Here is an 18,054-nt window from a genome sequence, read left to right on the forward strand (position 1 = left end):
TTGTGCTTAATTACAAACAAGCCTATCTTCCTTTGCTAAACAAATATAAATTTTTTTCTATAAAAATTACTGCGATTTATTTAATTAAAGGTTAACTTGGCTTGTTTATAATGAATCTTTGATTATATGTTTTTAATCATAATTTTCCACATTCATTTTTCATATTTCATTTATCTTTAACTCATTTCTCTGTTTCTCTGTTTATAAATGGTAAAAGCAAGAATTAACCCAGACCATTGATCACATATCAGCTGAATGTGCCAAAATTCTGTAGAATTTCCTGTTTACTTTTCCGTAATGAACGTTTATACTGATTGCTATCGCCATGCTTTTTGGTAATGTGTAAACATAATGTATAAGTTTTGGTAACTGTAGCAAAATAGAATCTTTAGTACATGAAAAAAAAAATTATCAATCATAATAAAAAGTGAGACAAATGGAAAGTACAGCAATAGATATACAAAGATTTCGTTTAATTGTGTTAATGCGCACCATAAAAGGAATAGCTAACTCTTTAATCAGATGATCTTTCAAGATTAGCATTTACTGTTATTTATGACAAAACACAAAATAAGCATCGTTTAAAAAGTTATAATTTCGACCAACATGTCACACACCCGGAGTTATTTCAAACAGTGTGAGACAGACACTATCTTTTCAGTTCTACTTAGTCGAAAATGCATAAGATCGTGAAAATAAGACAAAAAAATTCCAGCAAAGACTTTTGATATCAAGTATGAATATATGATTATTTCATAAAAAAAGCTGTTGAATCAGCCGCGAAAATTCCTTACCAGTGAACTTCAACATGGAAATTAGAGAATTTACGAATTAGAGTAAACAGATGCTCGGGCATGAATATATGATTAACAGGCTTACACTACAATTTTCAACAACAAAATTACACAAGACATCTTTAGCAAATATACAAGTTCACATGAGAATCTGTTACCAGATTGGGCCGGGTTAATTAAAGAGCACTTCCAAAAATTAACGACTATAATAAGTAAATTTATCTTTCGCCAACACTAAAATACCCATAAATTCTTAAAGTTTTCTGATGATATATTTGTGGAAAATAGTTTGCGACAATGAAACTTACTGTGGTTTTGGATAGTTAGTAATGAACTGGTAATATCTTACCAAGTATTTTAGAGATATTGGAATTGTGCATATCAGGACAAGCCTTAAGAATTTTTCTTCTTTCATCCTTGGCCCACACCATGAAGGCATTCATAGGGCGTTTGATGTGAGGCCTCCCCTCCGAGTCCTTCTTAGCCTGGCGAATAATCTTGGCTCCCAGTAGTTTACCTGTAAAACGTAATAAAAATGCTTTGTTAATATCCAGCATCTGTGACTTATTGTTCAAATGTTATACAAATAGAATGATAGATTCTTTGTTCCAACTGTATCCCTGCTTAGACTTGATTCTTATCCAAGAAAGACAGATTCTTTATCCCAAATGTATTCCTGATTAGACTTGATTCTTATCCAAGAAAGATAGATTCTTTATCCCAAATGTATCCTTGATTAGACTTGATTCTTATCCAAGAAAGATAGATTCTTTATCACAACTGTATACCGGCTTAGACTTGGTTCTTATCCAAGAAAGATAGATTCTTTATCCCAACTGTATCCCGGCTTAGACTTGGCTGTTATCCAAGAAAGATAGATTTTTTAGCTATGCTGTATCCTTGCTTGTATTTGGTTTTTATGACAAAGATATTTTAACGATGTTAAAGTGCAAGATTTTCTCTAAATAACGCCATTACATTTCCTTTACACATACAGATACATTATACATCTAATCTACGTTTTTATCTTTAAGGCTAGTGAAGTTAGGTAGATAAAGAACGTGGCTAAATATTCAATAATAGGAATTATGTATAAATTGCAATTTAAAGTTAAAATAAAAAGTGCCTTCCAAACTTAACTTATTCTTCAGCTCGTGCTGCACGATGTTATCATAAGATATTTTCACTTAAAATGAATGAAGACACAGTGTTAACTCTTGGATAACGTTGCTTCCACATAAAACAATTTGTATTTACTATTATGATACAAGTCAAGACTTATAAGACGAAAACCTTGAAACAAGGGGTAGAAAGCGACATTTCAAGTCTGTCTTTGAGATACGATGGGTTTTAACTCATGTGGATCAAAAGATCCGAATTATTTTTTACCCTGATAGGTAATAACAGTCTCGCCTTTCTTGTCCTCTTCGTTCGAGAGTGTATTGTGTGTGTCAATTTTGGAATTACAGGATGAAGCAGAAAACGTGCCCGTGTTCTGAGAAGTCAGGTACATCTGGAGAGGGAACTGTTTGTCACCTCCTGTGAAAGTCAGACCAGTAGGGGAAGACTGTCCTAAGCCAAGTGTTGTGGTTGGAACTCCTTTTCCCAACAAGGTACCTTGGATTAAGTTTGAATATAGTTTGTTTGTTAAAATTTGCGAACATTTATTTTACACATAAGTACAACGATAATACTAAAATAAAAATATGACTTTTTAAAAATTTGAAATTAACATTTCGAGAGCACTTATTAAACAAAACGTATAGGTTATCAATGTATTCACTAATTACAGAAGCCCTTCGCTGCCATCTGCTTAAGGCTTTCGGTGCCATTATTTGTCACTCCACGTGATAATTCGAGAATAAAGAGGCATAAACAAACCTCTCAAATAAATTACCTCTTAAACCAACAGGATATATGAAGAATTTACGTAAAAATTCAAATTTTAGACGTCACTTTTGTTATCTCATGTGCTATTCTGTACGTCGTGTATAAATCAGTTGATTTTTTAAAGATTCATAACAATTATAGAGTGCTATATAATTTGATATTCCTTTATTATATTAAATAAACTATCATCTAAAGAAATCAAACTTATAAGTATGACGTTTGCATATTTCTAATGATAAATGAGAGACAGTAATTGACCACATTTTTCACAAAATATAATTTACTGTGCTATAAGGACCTGTAAGAAACGTAGTCTGAACTTTTTTTTCATAAATCGTTAATAAAAATTTCAAATATATTTTTTGTGTAAATTTGTAATGCACATATGACATAATATTGGCTTAAATTCGTAAATAAGTTAGAGCTAACTAATTAAAGTTAAACTTGTGAATACACGATTTACATTATATAAATACATTTATATATTTTTTTAATGATTCTGTTGTATGGAAGACATTAGTATGAAACGACTAAAGTAGTTTCTTGTCTAACAACAAATTTATGATCAATAATGAACTAAAAATAGTATCAAAGAAAATTATATATTAAATTTTAACTAACAAATTCTTACCAGGATGACCAACAAATCCACCTAGCGGTAAATGTGACGCCGGTCTCAAGTGTGGAGGAAGTATGCCATAAGAATTTGTTCTATGAAAAAACGGCGAAGTTGCCACCTAGAAACATTAATTATAAAAACTGAAATAAAATGATTTTTAATTAATGTAAACATATTTCACTGACATACGTAAATTAGGTGGAACTGATGGCAAAGCGATTTAACAGATTGTGTACAATTAATTCCAGCACTGGTTCGGGTTATGCATATAATCTAAAATAAATAACTACTTACTAAATGAATATATCAATTTGGTTACTGAGCTATAACAATGCAATTGATTCACTTCCATTGAACTAACTTATGCATACTAATATAACATATGAAAAACATGTTAAAAGTTAGAAATATATAGAAGGTATTGTAAATAAAATATGCATGTTACAAAGCAAGAGGTACTATTAAAAAGTATACATGAAAAGGGTTGGAGTGATTGATATTTTAAACCATTGATGATAAAGACATATATCAATAAGATAACCTTAAGATAGAGAAAACAAAAACTTGCAATTTAGATTTTCAAAGGAACAACAATACATTTCAAGACTTCTTAAGAACGCTTTTTTAGAATGATCTCTGAATACACTGAAATATTAATCTATAAAGTTATATTTCGTATACCACAATAAGATCGTTAGAATGTTTTGTAGCCTACTAAGATTTAGACATTAATAACTCTTTAAACATTCCAGATTAATCAATAGTTAAACCAAATGTCTATCAAGGTTTTAAACAGCTTTCATACCGACACACTACTAGGGGCTACCGCCCCAAGTAGACTTGCTACACTAGACACGTGGATTGAGGGTGAAATGAACGAAGAAGTCACTTGGTTGTTGTTCTGACTTGGGGCACGCCATTTGCCTAGGTTTGGAGACTGTACATTTTCTCGTATTTCTTGTTTAACGTTAAGTTGAGGCGTTGGGCTGCAACTGACACTAGAATATAAACATTAGAACTGTATAAGTTTTTCACGTAAACACTTACTATTTTAAACTTTTCGATGCACAAAGTGCAAGAGAATGGCTGAATTCACTTGAACATTACAGGCCAACATAAAATCTGAAATAAAAAGATTTGTTTGTTTGTAATTAAGCATAAAGCTACACAATGGGATATCTGTGCGCTGCCCACCTCGGGTATCGAAACCCGGATTCAAGCGTTTTAATCCGCAGACATACCACTGTGCCACTGGGGGGGGGGGGTAAAAAGGAATAAAAAATAAAGCTGCTTACATATTTAAGTACATTCAATGGTTTAACAAATTATGGGTTTAAATACAGAAATTCTATAGCCTATAACTTTAAAGAAAAGGAAGAAGATTTAACGCTTATTAAATGCAGTGAGTTAATTGCACTTTATAAAACTACTAACTACGGAGGGTTAATTGCACTTTATAAACCAATGTTTTAAGCTCCTTAGTGCTCTACGAACTACTTCCTCCATCGATAATGGTAACTAGCCTGATGGTTATAATTACGCAATATAACCCAATTCTATTGTAACATTCTTCTGATACGGACGACGAAATCAATCTTAAACCACACGTTTTAACAAACTTTTTACACGTTCTTCATTATAGGTGTACGTAGGTTTACGAAAGCACATTCAAGGAAACCAAATGCACGTACGTTCATGGATGTACAGTTACTTGACTTCACAAATATCTCGGAGAAGGAGGGGGTAGTTTCATCTTTCATGGTTTGTTGACATTCTGCTGTACTTAGACATGTCACTTGACTTCATAACTATCTCGGAGAAGGGGGTAGTTTCATCTTTCATGGTTTGTTGACATTCTGCTGTACTTAGACATGTCACTTGACTTCACAAGTATCTAGGAGAAGGGGGTAGTTTCATCTTTCATGGTTTTTTGACATTCTGCTGTACTTAGACATGCCACTTGACTTCACAAGTATCTCGGAGAAGGGGGTAGTTTCACCTTTCATGGTTTGTTGACATTCTGCTGTACTTAGACATGTTACTTGCTTTACAACTATCTCGGAGAAGGGGATAGTTTCATCTTTCATGTTTTTTTGACATTCTGCTGTACTTAGACATGCCACTTGACTTCAGTTATCTCGGAGAAGGGGGTGTAGTTTCATCTTTCATGGTTTGTTGACATTCTGCTGTACTTAGAAGAGGGGGCGTAGTTTCATCTTCGGTGGTTTGTTGACTGTACTTAGACACGTCATTGACGCTTTTTCCTAATTTAGCCATACCTTTCTGGCGACCTGGCATGCATTGCAGGAATTTCATCCGGTATAATTGGCGTTAATACGCTCTACAGTAATAATTTCTCCATAGCGGAATTGCACTGTCGAATTTGCTGTGAATCCACATACAGGTGCTAATCATGTCGCTTGGCGCCAGTGTTCGGATCTGTAGCGATACTACTCTGTATTAGCGTAAGTGGATCGCTCTTATAAGGCAACCCACAACCCTAGATGTAACAGTAACTAAGAAAGAAAAGTATGCTATTTTATAACTCTGGTATTTAGTTTTACACCTAAGAATTGAATAAAATACCCCTGATTAAAGGAAAATGTATTTCAACTTAATATTAAACCAACTAGACTGAAAGTATAATATTTGAAAACAGGCTTGAATTGGATGCTCTTTGTTGATAGAGTATATACTATGACTTTCTTTCTGGATAAAACGTATAGAAAAGTACACTTATAAATAAAAATATAGTATGATAGCTTATTACTCTGTCTGCAAGAGTAGTATAAAGCGTGTCTCTCTCTAGCTGGAAGGATATATACAGTTACACTTGTAAATGGAAGAGTAATATAAAAGTTTATAACTCTGGCTGGAAGGGCAGATAAGCTTTCATTTATAAATGAAAAGTTTGCATGAGAACTTATAACTCTGAATGGAGGATTGTAAAGGCTTACACTTAAGAATGGAAGAGGATACATAACAATTTATAACTTTAGTTGTAGAAGGTGAATCAATTTAATCTAGAATAGAAACATCTCACAATTTATAACCCTAGTTCTGTTTCTATTCTATATTAAATTAATTCACCCTCTACTTATAACAATTTATAACCCTAGTTGTAGAGGGTGAATTAATTTAATCTAGAATAGAAACATATAACAATTTATAACCCTAGATGTAGAGGGTGAATTAATTTAATATAGAATAGAAACATATAACAATTTATAACCCTAGTTGTAGAGGGTGAATTAATTTAATCTAGAATAGAAACATATAACAATTTATAACCCTAGTTCCAGAAGGTGAATTCAGTTAATCTAGAATAGAAACTTATAACAATTTATAACCCTAGTTGTAGAGGGTGAATTAATTTCATCTAGAATAGAAACACATAACAACTTATAACTCCAGTTGTAGAGGGTGAATTAATTTAATCTAGAATAGAAACATATAACAATTTATAATCCTAGTTTTAGAGGGTGAATTAATTTAATCTAGAATAGAAACATCTAACAATTTATAACTCTAGTTGTAGAAGGTGAATTAATTTAATCTAGAATAGAAACATATAACAATTTATAACCCTAGTTGTAGAGGGTGAATTAATTTAATCTAGAATAGAAACATCTAACAATTTATAACTCTAGTTGTAGAAGGTGAATTAATTTCATCTAGAATAGAAACATATAACATCGTGTAGCTCTGGAGGAATATAATAACTTAAATATTTGTATGAAGAACAACCTTTGGTAATGAATGTATAAAGTTATGGTTTCATATAAAAACCTGAATAGCCTTAAGTTTCTGGATGGAAAGCAACGAAACCCTAAACTTCTAGACAAAGGAATACAAAGTTTAAACTTGAAATAAAAGTACAAGATGATTAAAATCCAAGATAAATGTATGGGAAAGTTTAAGCCTCTATCACAAAAAAAAAGAATGTTTAATCTCTAGAATATTAAAAAAACGTTAAACCTCTAGAAGAAGAAAAACGCCAAATCTCCAGAATAAAACTAAACGTTAAACCTCTAGAAAAAAACCACAAAAACGTTAAACTTATAGAACAAGAAACGTTAAACTTCTAAAATATAAAAAAGTTAAACTTCTAAAATATAAAAAAGTTAAACTTCTAAAATATAAAAAAGTTAAACTTCTAGAATAAAGACGTTAAACTTCTAGAAGAATAACAACGTTAAATGTTAAGAAAAAAGCCGTTAAACCTCTAGAAGAATAACAATGTTAAATGTTAAGAAAAAAGCCGTTAATCCTCTAGAAGAATAAAATTGCTAAATGTATAGAATAAGAAAAAACGTTAAGAAAACATAAACATCTAGAGTAAATAAGTTTAATCTATAGCAATGAGCATAAGAAAATCTAAGCATCTAGACTGGTAGTTACGAAAGTTAAACTAGAGATGAGAGTATAAGAAAACATAAACATCTAGAGAAAAGGGTAAGGAAGTTTAACCTGTAGTTGAGAGTATAGAAAAAACTTAACCATATAGAGTAAAGGGCAAGGAAGCTAACCTATAGTAGTGAGAATAAAAACGTCTTTAAAGTAAAGGGAGAGGGAAGAATTCAGTTTCTATACATGGGAGTATAAAAATAGAATTCTTCAGAATGAAAGGTATAAAGTCTCGGTCCTCTAGATGAGATGTTAACAAATCGTAAAGATCTGGATAAGTATATCATAAAGACAGACTTCTAGAAGAAAGTAAAAGAGAGTTTAAAACTTTAGACTAAAGAGTCAGAAATCAACCTGTTCTGTAGGCCAAAGTGTCGAAGTCTTAAATTTCTTGATGATATTAAAAAGCTTACTAAAACTTAAACGTATGTATGAAATGGTAAGAAGAACTAAAACTCTAGATGACAAAGTAACAAAGTTTAAGTATCTAGATAAAATTTAAACATTTTAAAAGAAAATTTGAACATTTGAATAAAAGATTACAACAGCTTATACTTCTTTATGAAAGTTTAAGAATTCTTTAACCCCTCAATGAAAGGTTAAGGCAGTTGAAAATTATAAACGATATGGTAAGTTAGTTTACAAAAGAGTAAGGAAGCTTAAAATTTCTATATGAACGTATCCTAAAGTTTAAACACTTAAGTATAAGAAGATTAAAGTTCTACATTATATGTGAGAAAGCCTAAACCTTGAAATAAAAGAGTAAAAAAGCTAAAGCCTCTAGATAAAATGGTAAGGAAGCCTATAGCTCTAGATGAAAGACAACGAAAAATGTTGAAAAGTTTTTTAAACATCTAGATGAAAAGATAAGGAAAGTAGTAAGTCCCGCACTTCAGAGGTGGAAATTGGCATGCCGCCATGTGACATGAAGACGGAAGTTAGGGAGAGGGGGGTGATGTCATCAAAGATGAAGACGTCATAGTTCCAAAAGTTGCGCGTTGTTAGGCCACCATAACAGGACGTCATAGTTCAATGAAGAGTCACCAGATGGTGCAACTAACCTAACAAGGACTAAAATTATAGCTGGATACTAGACAGGCTGCAATAATGGATAATTACGTAATAGTACCACAAAACAGAGAAGTGTTTCTATGCCGCAATTACAGGGGGCAATGACTCATATAATACATGTATCATCATGCCCATAATTAATCATTAATTAATTAATTAAATCATCCTAAAAAGGATGCTTAGCTCTAATTCAATTATAATCAAATCATCCTACCACAAAGAAAAGGACGTGTTTCTAGGCAGTTATGACTCATAAGTTACATGTCTCAACAACAATATAATTAATTAAATCATTTATAATTAATTCGTCCTTAGAAGGACACTTAACACTAATTAATTAGTTAATCCTAGAAATGACAGTGAACACTAAATCATTAGTTAATTAATAAATAATTAAATCATTCTACCACAAAGCAGAGAATGTGTTTCTAGACAGCCATGACTCATGCACTACATGTCTCAACAAGAATATAATTAATCGCTAATTAATTAAATCATTTATAATTAATTCGTCCTAAAAATTGATGCTCAAGACTAATTCATTAAATCGTCATAAAAAAGACACTTAACGTTAATTCATCAGTTAATTAAATTTCTTTACCATATATATGTCCCAAAAGGACGATATTTTAATTAAAACTTACTCTTTTAATTATCTATCAAGTGTTTTTAATGACGTGATATATTATTTAACGTAACATGATCACATATATACATATATACATTTGTACCACGCACACAATACATGTCTATATGTTTAAATCGCTCTAAAAAGGGCGATATCATGCAATAATTAAAATGTATACTTTGATGACTTTATACAATATTTTACATCGTCGATAAAACGTTTATTATGCGATAACACTTTTACTAATTTGACTTTATACAACAAAATAATTTACCCATATTACTTTATCTCATGTTTTACAAAGGCGGACTTTCACATATACTTAATTACCGTTATTACCAAAGGATTTTAACAAATATACTGTGATAGTACTTCTACAAGTTGTCAAAAACATTATTTAACGTAACATGTTTGAATGAGATTATAACTTACATTTTACTACAAACGATTAATTAATATTATAGAATAACAACACTTATCATAAATCTTTGATGACCACATTAGTGATATTTGCGTCAATGAAAGCATACAATCACGAAACACACACATATACATTTCTACATGTTGTTCCTACTGTTCGTTCACAAGACTAAAGAACCGTATCTGATGTCAAACCTTGATACTGTTTAACATTACTTCACATACACACAGTTATTGTAAGAAGAAAGACTAGACATGTAAAACTTTCTTTAAACACCTAGATAAAAGGACAAGAAAGTTTTTAAACACCTAGATAAAATGATAAGAAAATCTTTAAACACCTAGATAAAAGGACAAGAAAGTTTTTAACCACCTAGATAAGACGATAAGAAAGTTTTTAAACACCTAGATAAAAGGATAAAAAACTTTTAAACACCTAGATGAAAGAATAAGAAAGTTTTTTAACCACCTAGATAAAATGATAAGAAAGTTTTTAAACACCTAGATAAAAGGATAAAAAACTTTTAAACACCTAGATGAAAGAATAAGAAAGTTTTAAACACCTAGATGAAGGAGTAAGAAAGTTTTTAACACCTAGATGAAGGATAAAAGGGTAAGGAAGTTTCAATCTCTAAATGAATGTACAATCCTTTGTATGAAATGGTAAGAACGATTGAACCTCTAGGTTAAAGTATAACAAATCTTAATGCTCTTAAGGGTTTGTAATTTTATTTGGTTGGGTGCAATAATATCATAAGAAATATTTATGTTTTAAACTAAGTATCAGAGTTTTTTTTCTGAAACGAAATCACTCGTATCCGAAAAGTAAATGAGAGAGCTTCTGGGTATATATAGACAAAAATAGTAACACTTTAATTATATAACTTAACTCAATTATTGATATATTTTTTTACCTGCTTGTGTTGCTACCGCAGGATTTCGGTTTGCTTAAGTTCAATGGCACCTCGTAATCTGGGATTGTTGGGTCTGTAGACCTCGGGGTTGGAGTACTGACATGGTTGTTTGTCGATGCGGGGCTGGGTTTCTCGGATGTGAAATGCACAGAGTTATTGGGTGAGTTATAGGTCGGAACACCTGGCAGAGCTCCTGACATCCAGGGTTGAAGTTGAGACAGGAATGACTAGGGAAAAAAATATTTATTTACAAAATATAATATTTCAAGCAGAAACAACTGCAAAAATTATACGTAATGAATATATTGGTTAGAATTAGCTATTAGCGGGTACCACGGCTGTAAGACCGTTTGGGTTTTAATTTTGAAATACTAGTCAACAAAAAAGTAAGTTCAAAATAAATGTATTCCAAAGCGTATGTAAAAGACTAGAAAAGGCAAACTGGGCGGCTATAGAAACATTTCTACTTGTTCGTTCTTACAAATGCCATGGTTTTCATCCAAATTCCATATATAATAGTAAATAAATCAAATGTTTTTTTTCTAACGAAAATAGTCTCTATGTGCAAGAAGTTGACTACAAAAAGTAGAAAACTTATAAAATACTGCAGGACATATTACACAATTCTTAGAATATAGTTCTTAAAGCAATTCAAGTTTGTTTTTTTATCTTGAAAAGAAAAATCACGTATATAGAACTTTGCCATTGTTAGCAACCATACAACTTGCATAAGAAATGAGCTACTTTGTGTAATCCTCGTTCAAAAATGTCCGTCCCACGCTTACACTTCTAACAGAAGATAATGGCTCTCAGTCTATTATTATACATAGACTATAATGTTTGTACTAAGCTGCTGTATGTAGGCAACTACGTTTCAACGTTTCTCATTTCAATGATTATGTTCTCGCCCTAGATATTTACTCAAAAGGAACCCGAAAATCAATTTACCGGGAAAGTCTAGAGAGTTGTACAGAATGAAAGCTTCCAAACACCGACCCATGGTATCAAAGGAAGCATCGTGGCTGCATCACCAGCGCGTGATTTGTCTTTGCTTTTATCTTCTATTGTTGAGGTGTACATTATCTACATGAATATTTCATGCCTTAATGCAAGCCAATTGAATAATGGCCATTTATAACGCAAACAGGACTTCAGTGTTCTTAATATTTCATAAGCAATGCTTTCCCCCTTCTAGTTGGAGGAAGATCAAAGGCCACTCACTGTACAGTACTTAACTCTGATTTAATTTTGCTAGGCAATTATTCGAGAAGTGTGCCTAGTCTCGATTTTGAGTTCTGATCCATTTTCACTTAAGATTCCACAGAAACACGGTGCATGATTAGAGGTTGTTCGAAATACAGAAGTGCGTCATAAGCGAGTTTAATGTTATTGGTTGGCTCATAAAAATATCTATTCCGACCTTTCTCTGCCGATAATATAATTAGAATGTAAATAAAAATCTTTCTATTATAACTGATAATGAACAAGAAAGGCTGCAAATTTTTAGACTGAGAAAATCCATATACAAGAGTGAGTGATATGTATGTTTAAGATAAATATACGGATATAAATTTATTATTAACTTTACAAAGTTTTATTATTATTATATATTAGGCTTACACTGGTTGACCATGACAATAGATTTATTTTACTATATATAAAGTAACTAAGAACTACATAAAAATGCATATATGTAAAATATTAGTCACAATGCCACGAAGATTAATAGGATAAACATATACATAAAAAACTAAAACAGTAGCCTTGTCGCTAGGTGGATCTGTAGCACGAAAATATACATAAAGTTGTATTCGAGCAAATCAACAATTTCAAAGATAAAGATAAATGTCATGAGTATGCCACAAAAGAGAACTATTACCAGTCACGTACACCATTCAAGAAAGATATTACGATAATGGTAAATAATGTAGTATTCACAAAGGCTACAACAGAACAATATACAATTAAGAAAGAAATTACAGCCATGGTGCATATAAGACAGAAATATACACAAGGCTATCATATATAATTGAATATTACAAGGGAAATAGTGTAATACTCGTATATCATGGGAACTAACCATACTATAAAAACATGACACTACTAGAACATTATGGTCAGTTTAATCACACAATAAAACGTTATTGTACTGGTACTCAAAACGTAGAACTCACAAATACAACACATTCATTACTATAAGTGTACATAATTGTATTTTTGTTTGTTAGTTCACATGAAAGATACATTACACACAAAATTAACTAAAAGACCAGGTCAGAGATTCCTGTATGGTTTAGGCATGACAGTACCTGTGGATCAGAGGGAAGGCAACTAACTAGAAGCACCCCCCCCCTCCTGAAGTAGATGGCTACTATTACGCGAATAGTGGGTCTGACTGCTACTCTTATAACGCACTTAAAGCTGAAAGATCGAAACATGTTTGGTTTGTATCACGTCTCGAGCCTGATACTCTCGAAATCCCAGTCCGATAGGCTACCATCGAAGAACAACAGCAAGAAAAACAAAACAAAAAAAACTCTTCCATAGTGAGGGATTGAAAATGTATCTTATGAAAAATCAGCGTCAAATCATTGGTCAAGTAGTTTAGTTGAAATGTTGAGAACAGGCAGTTGTTTATTAGTATTAAAATATGATTTATAGTTGGTAACGAGTTGTTGAGTGGTATATTAGGTAGCTGTGCTGTAATAATGGATAATACATTGTTTATAAGATATCTCGCTCTAACTTTGTTGATCTGATATAAGTAGTATTTTTCAATCATTTCATTTTCTCATTTATGAGTGTTTTATCTTGTTTAATTTTTCTGAACATCAAAATGTCTGAACGTCAAACACAGAATCATAAGAAGTCTATTACGTAGAACGTACCGAAGACGGTAAACCGGCTGGCGATATGCTTGTTGTTATGTTGGGCGACTGTTGCGTGGAGGAGCTGCGTGGTAGTGATGGCACAGGCATGGGAGAAATAACTGTAGTCACCGGATTACTTATCCCCGGAACTGGTGCATCGGGGTGGAGTAGGCCTGGCCCACTAGGAAAGCCTCCTTCAAAGACAGGAAGAAACATGAGGCCTTGAGGAATGATGCCTGTGGTTAGTTCAGGTATACTGGATAAATTCTTTGATGCAGCCAAGTACTGACCACTAAGTCGAACCTAAGCATAAATAAAGGAAAACTCTTAAAACACACACACACACAGAGAATGGCAATAAACAGTACGTACAAAGAGTAAAATTTTGCTAGACACATCCAAACCCAGGAGGAAATTCTGAACTGTGTACTACTGAAGGTTAAATATTCTTTATAAGAGAGATGATCTAATTCCAATGTTGCGTTTGGAACTACTTCTTCCATCTGCTATCGCCTCAAGTTTAGTCTGATGAGCATGATTAGCATTAATGTTTAACGAATTGAAGCTAAGACCATGCATATTATCCAGTCTTTTCTCTGAACGTTGAGTTCATCTCCGCGACCATGTTTGAGTAGATGAAAAGCAAAAAAAAAAGTCCTTTGAAGCTACATCAGTTAACTTAATAGGCGTGTCATCAAATGGGATTACTGTGGTTCTAATTTCTTTAGCCATCTTTCTCATGAAAACAGCTGTTCGTTTCGAGTCTTCGTCATCTACAATTTCTTGCTTATTATTTTGTTAATGGTAATAGGGGATACGCCCGGTTCCATCAAAATAACAATTTGGGACGGAAGGTTCTCTATCATAATCATAATTTTCACCTTATTGGTGAGAGCTATTATTCTGGGGTTGGTTTTGGAGCTTATTGCTGTTGTAAATTATCTGTTGTGCAAATGTTTTCGCTTCCATTGAAGGCTTTTTTCTTCGAAATATTATGTTTTTGGTTTTACATCGTTTAACAGTCTCACTGTACCAACGTTTCTCTTCAGAAAAAGCAGTTGCATATGCTTCAGAGGACAATTTTTTTTCTTAGTGGCATTGCATTGTGAATAATTATGAATTTGCCATGAACCGAATATATATATATATATATTTATATATATGCTAAACATGTCGCTCGAAATGCCACGGCTCGTTTATCTAGCAACATGCCACTGTATTAGCATACAATTTCTCACAGAGTGTGGCTAATCCTTTTGTTAATTGTTTTTGTTGCTGTTCTATCAAATTATAAACAATGATATCAATTTACGTGGTTGGCTTATTGACCTGTAGTTTCTGTTCTATGAAATTCTAAACTACGTTATTAATGTACGTGGTTGATTTACTGACACGTAACTCTCGAATTTTTTGTTGCTGTTTTATCAAATTCTAAACTATAATGTCAATGTACGTGGTTGGTTTATTGACCTGTAGTTTCTGTTCTATCAAATTATAAACTATGCTATCAATGTACGTGGTTGGCTTATTGACCTGTAGTTTCTGTTCTATGAAATTATAAACTATGATATCAATCTACGTGGTTGACTTATTGACCTGTAGTTTCTGTTCTATCAAATTTTAAACTATGATATCAATCTACGTGGTTGACTTATTGACCTGAAGTTTCTGTTCTATCAAATTATAAACTATGATATCAGTCTACATGGTTGACTTACTGACCTGTAGTTTCTGTTTTATGAAATTCTAAACTATGATATCAGTGTACGTGGTTGGTTTATTGACCTGTAGTTTCTGTTCTATCAAATTCTAAACTACGATATCAATCTACGTGGTTGGCTTATTGACCTGTAGTTTCTGTTCTATGAAATTCTAAACTATGATATCATTGTACGTGGTTGACTTACTGACCTGTAGTTTCTGTTTTATGAAATCCTAAACTATGATATCAATCTACGTGGTTGACTTATTGACCTGTAGTTTCTGTTCTATCAAATTCTAAATTATGATATCAATCTACGTGGTTGACTTTCTGACCTGTAGTTCCTGTTCTATGAAATTCTAAACTATGATGTCAGTGTACGTGGTTGGTTTATTGACCTGTAGTTTCTGTTCTATCAAATTCTAAACTACGATATCAAAGAATCTGGTTGATTAACTGACCTGTAACTCCTGAATCTTTTGTTGCTGTTCAGCTAGCTGCTCCTGCTGTCGTTGGATTTGCTCTTGTTGCCTTCGCTGGATTTCGTCGCCATTTCTGTTGCTCTCAACATGAATCTAAAGAAAACAAAACATAGTTGGAAGATGTTCATTTTTGAGTTACATAATATTCATTGATGCGTATACTGTACTCATACTTATATGCTCACAAGTCCCTGTGATTTTCAATGAGAATGTGTAATAAAATTCGATAACCCAAACGTTTTCGAAAACCTTTCAGTCGTCAAATTAAAACTTACAAACATAGCTATATTTCTAGCATTTATGAGGTTTTCTAAAGTTCGTACTTTATCTGAATCAAATGCAAATACAGGTATTTTTAAATGTTTATCGTTTATATGTTTTTACTGAACATCATAAAACTTTCTAAAATGTATCTTTTAGACCTTTGAAAGATTTAAGAGTTAATTTGATTTAATGCAACACCTTAGAAAGGTGCAAACTTCATTTTGTTACACTGTTTATATTCAACGCACATCTTAGAACATTCCAATCTGTATAAGCTGTTTATATTCAACGGACATCTTAGAACATTCCAATCTGTATAAGCTGTTTATATTCAACGCACATCTTAGAACATTCCAATCTGTATAAGCTGTTTATATTCAACGGACATCTTAGAACATTCCAATCTGTATAAGCTGTTTATATTCAACGGACATCTTAGAACATTCCAATCTGTATAAGCTGTGTACACTCAAGGCACAGTCTTTCATTTCTGTGGATAATAGTGAAGTCTCTTTACTCTGAAATGCAGTGCCCTTTGACTCTACATTGTTCAATCCTAGAAATTTAGTGCGTGATCCATATCTACGAGCTTTTTAGATAAGTTGTTTGAAAGTTCTTAGGTGCAACATTGTCCATGAATCAATGGGATTGTTCGTTACAGGGTTTCTAATAGTATATGTTACACAAACAGTTGAAACAGATATAACATGAATATTGCAATTAATCATACTAATCAATACTAGGGTCCCCCGTGTATTTTATATAGAAAATGAGTGATTTTATGCAATTAGTTTAGCATTTTTTTACACTGAATATTTTAACAGCCAGAACGTAAATGTATTCAAGACGATGCAGAATTTGGACTCCACGAGCAGTGAACGAGTAAAAAGAAATCGTTAACAATTTCGCTATCCAAATATCATTCTTATGAAAGGAATGTGACACAACCTTATAGCCATAAGCTAGTATGAAGACATTGCACTGTCGGATAGTCAGGAATTCACCGTGAACAAAAGATATAGATACTTTTCATGTAATATAAAGTGGTAAAAATCGCGAATTATATGCGCATGTTGTACATTTCTTTCTTACTTACTGAAAAACATCCTTGAAATTCCAGACAGATGAGCTATAGCTGTTAAACACATTCTAGTAAGGTGAAAATAACAAAAATCCATAAGTTTACAGCAATGGACAGATACGAAACATCTAGATCAGTGATGCTTATTTATAGAACTATTCTTGGCAGCTCTAGTAATTGGCCGTTGTAACGCAAGCTTGCCATCATACCCTTCAGCTGTGGAAAGAACGTGGTTCATTGTTCTCTTCGACTTTTCAACTCGCGGCCTTTGAGGAAAAACAGGAAAACGGAAGGAACGGAAAATAGAGTTATTAAACAAGTGGTGAAAAATGAGGCACAACACAAGTGGTGTTATCAACGTGTAGTTGGAAAGGTTGGTTCAGAGAGCTACATAATGAAAATTGTCGAATGGTGTAAGGATGATGATGATTAACACGTTTATATTTCTTTCAGCCACTAACTTACAGTTAGTGAGGAACCACAGTAAATGGAAGAAACTATCAAAAGACTTGACATTATAGAAACTATCAGAAGACATGACATTATAGAAACTACCAGAAGACATGACATTATAGAAACTATCAGAAGACTTGACATTATACAAACTATCAGAAGACTTGACATTATAGAAACTATCAGAAGACTTGACATTATACAAACTATCAGAAGACTTGACATTATACAAACTATCCGAAGACTTGACATTATGGAAACTATCAGAAGACTTGACATTATACAAACTATCAGAAGACTTGACATTATACAAACTATCAGAAGACTTGACATTATAGAAACTATCAGAAGACTTGACATTATACAAACTATCAGAAGACTTGACATTATACAAACTATCCGAAGACTTGACATTATAGAAACTATCAGAAGACTTGACATTATACAAACTATCAGAAG

General features: G+C 32.4%; 1 protein-coding gene across 1 annotated transcript in view; it reads right to left on the minus strand.

Annotated features, from left to right (window-relative positions):
* LOC106456964 (transcription factor Sox-5-like) overlaps positions 1-18,054 on the minus strand; it is a 337,448-nt gene that overhangs the window by 10,167 nt on the left and 309,227 nt on the right. Inside the window, exons 6-12 of the mRNA XM_022382769.1 lie at positions 15,777-15,890; positions 13,632-13,916; positions 10,744-10,970; positions 4,109-4,301; positions 3,316-3,421; positions 2,184-2,411; positions 1,144-1,311 (exon numbers count right to left, since the gene is read on the minus strand). Coding sequence (XP_022238477.1) covers positions 1,144-1,311; positions 2,184-2,411; positions 3,316-3,421; positions 4,109-4,301; positions 10,744-10,970; positions 13,632-13,916; positions 15,777-15,890 — 1,321 coding nt within the window. The remainder of the gene's footprint in view (positions 1-1,143; positions 1,312-2,183; positions 2,412-3,315; positions 3,422-4,108; positions 4,302-10,743; positions 10,971-13,631; positions 13,917-15,776; positions 15,891-18,054) is intronic.

Source organism: Limulus polyphemus, unplaced genomic scaffold, assembly GCF_000517525.1.
Source record: "Limulus polyphemus unplaced genomic scaffold, Limulus_polyphemus-2.1.2 Scaffold276, whole genome shotgun sequence".
Classification (NCBI taxonomy): domain Eukaryota; kingdom Metazoa; phylum Arthropoda; class Merostomata; order Xiphosura; family Limulidae; genus Limulus; species Limulus polyphemus.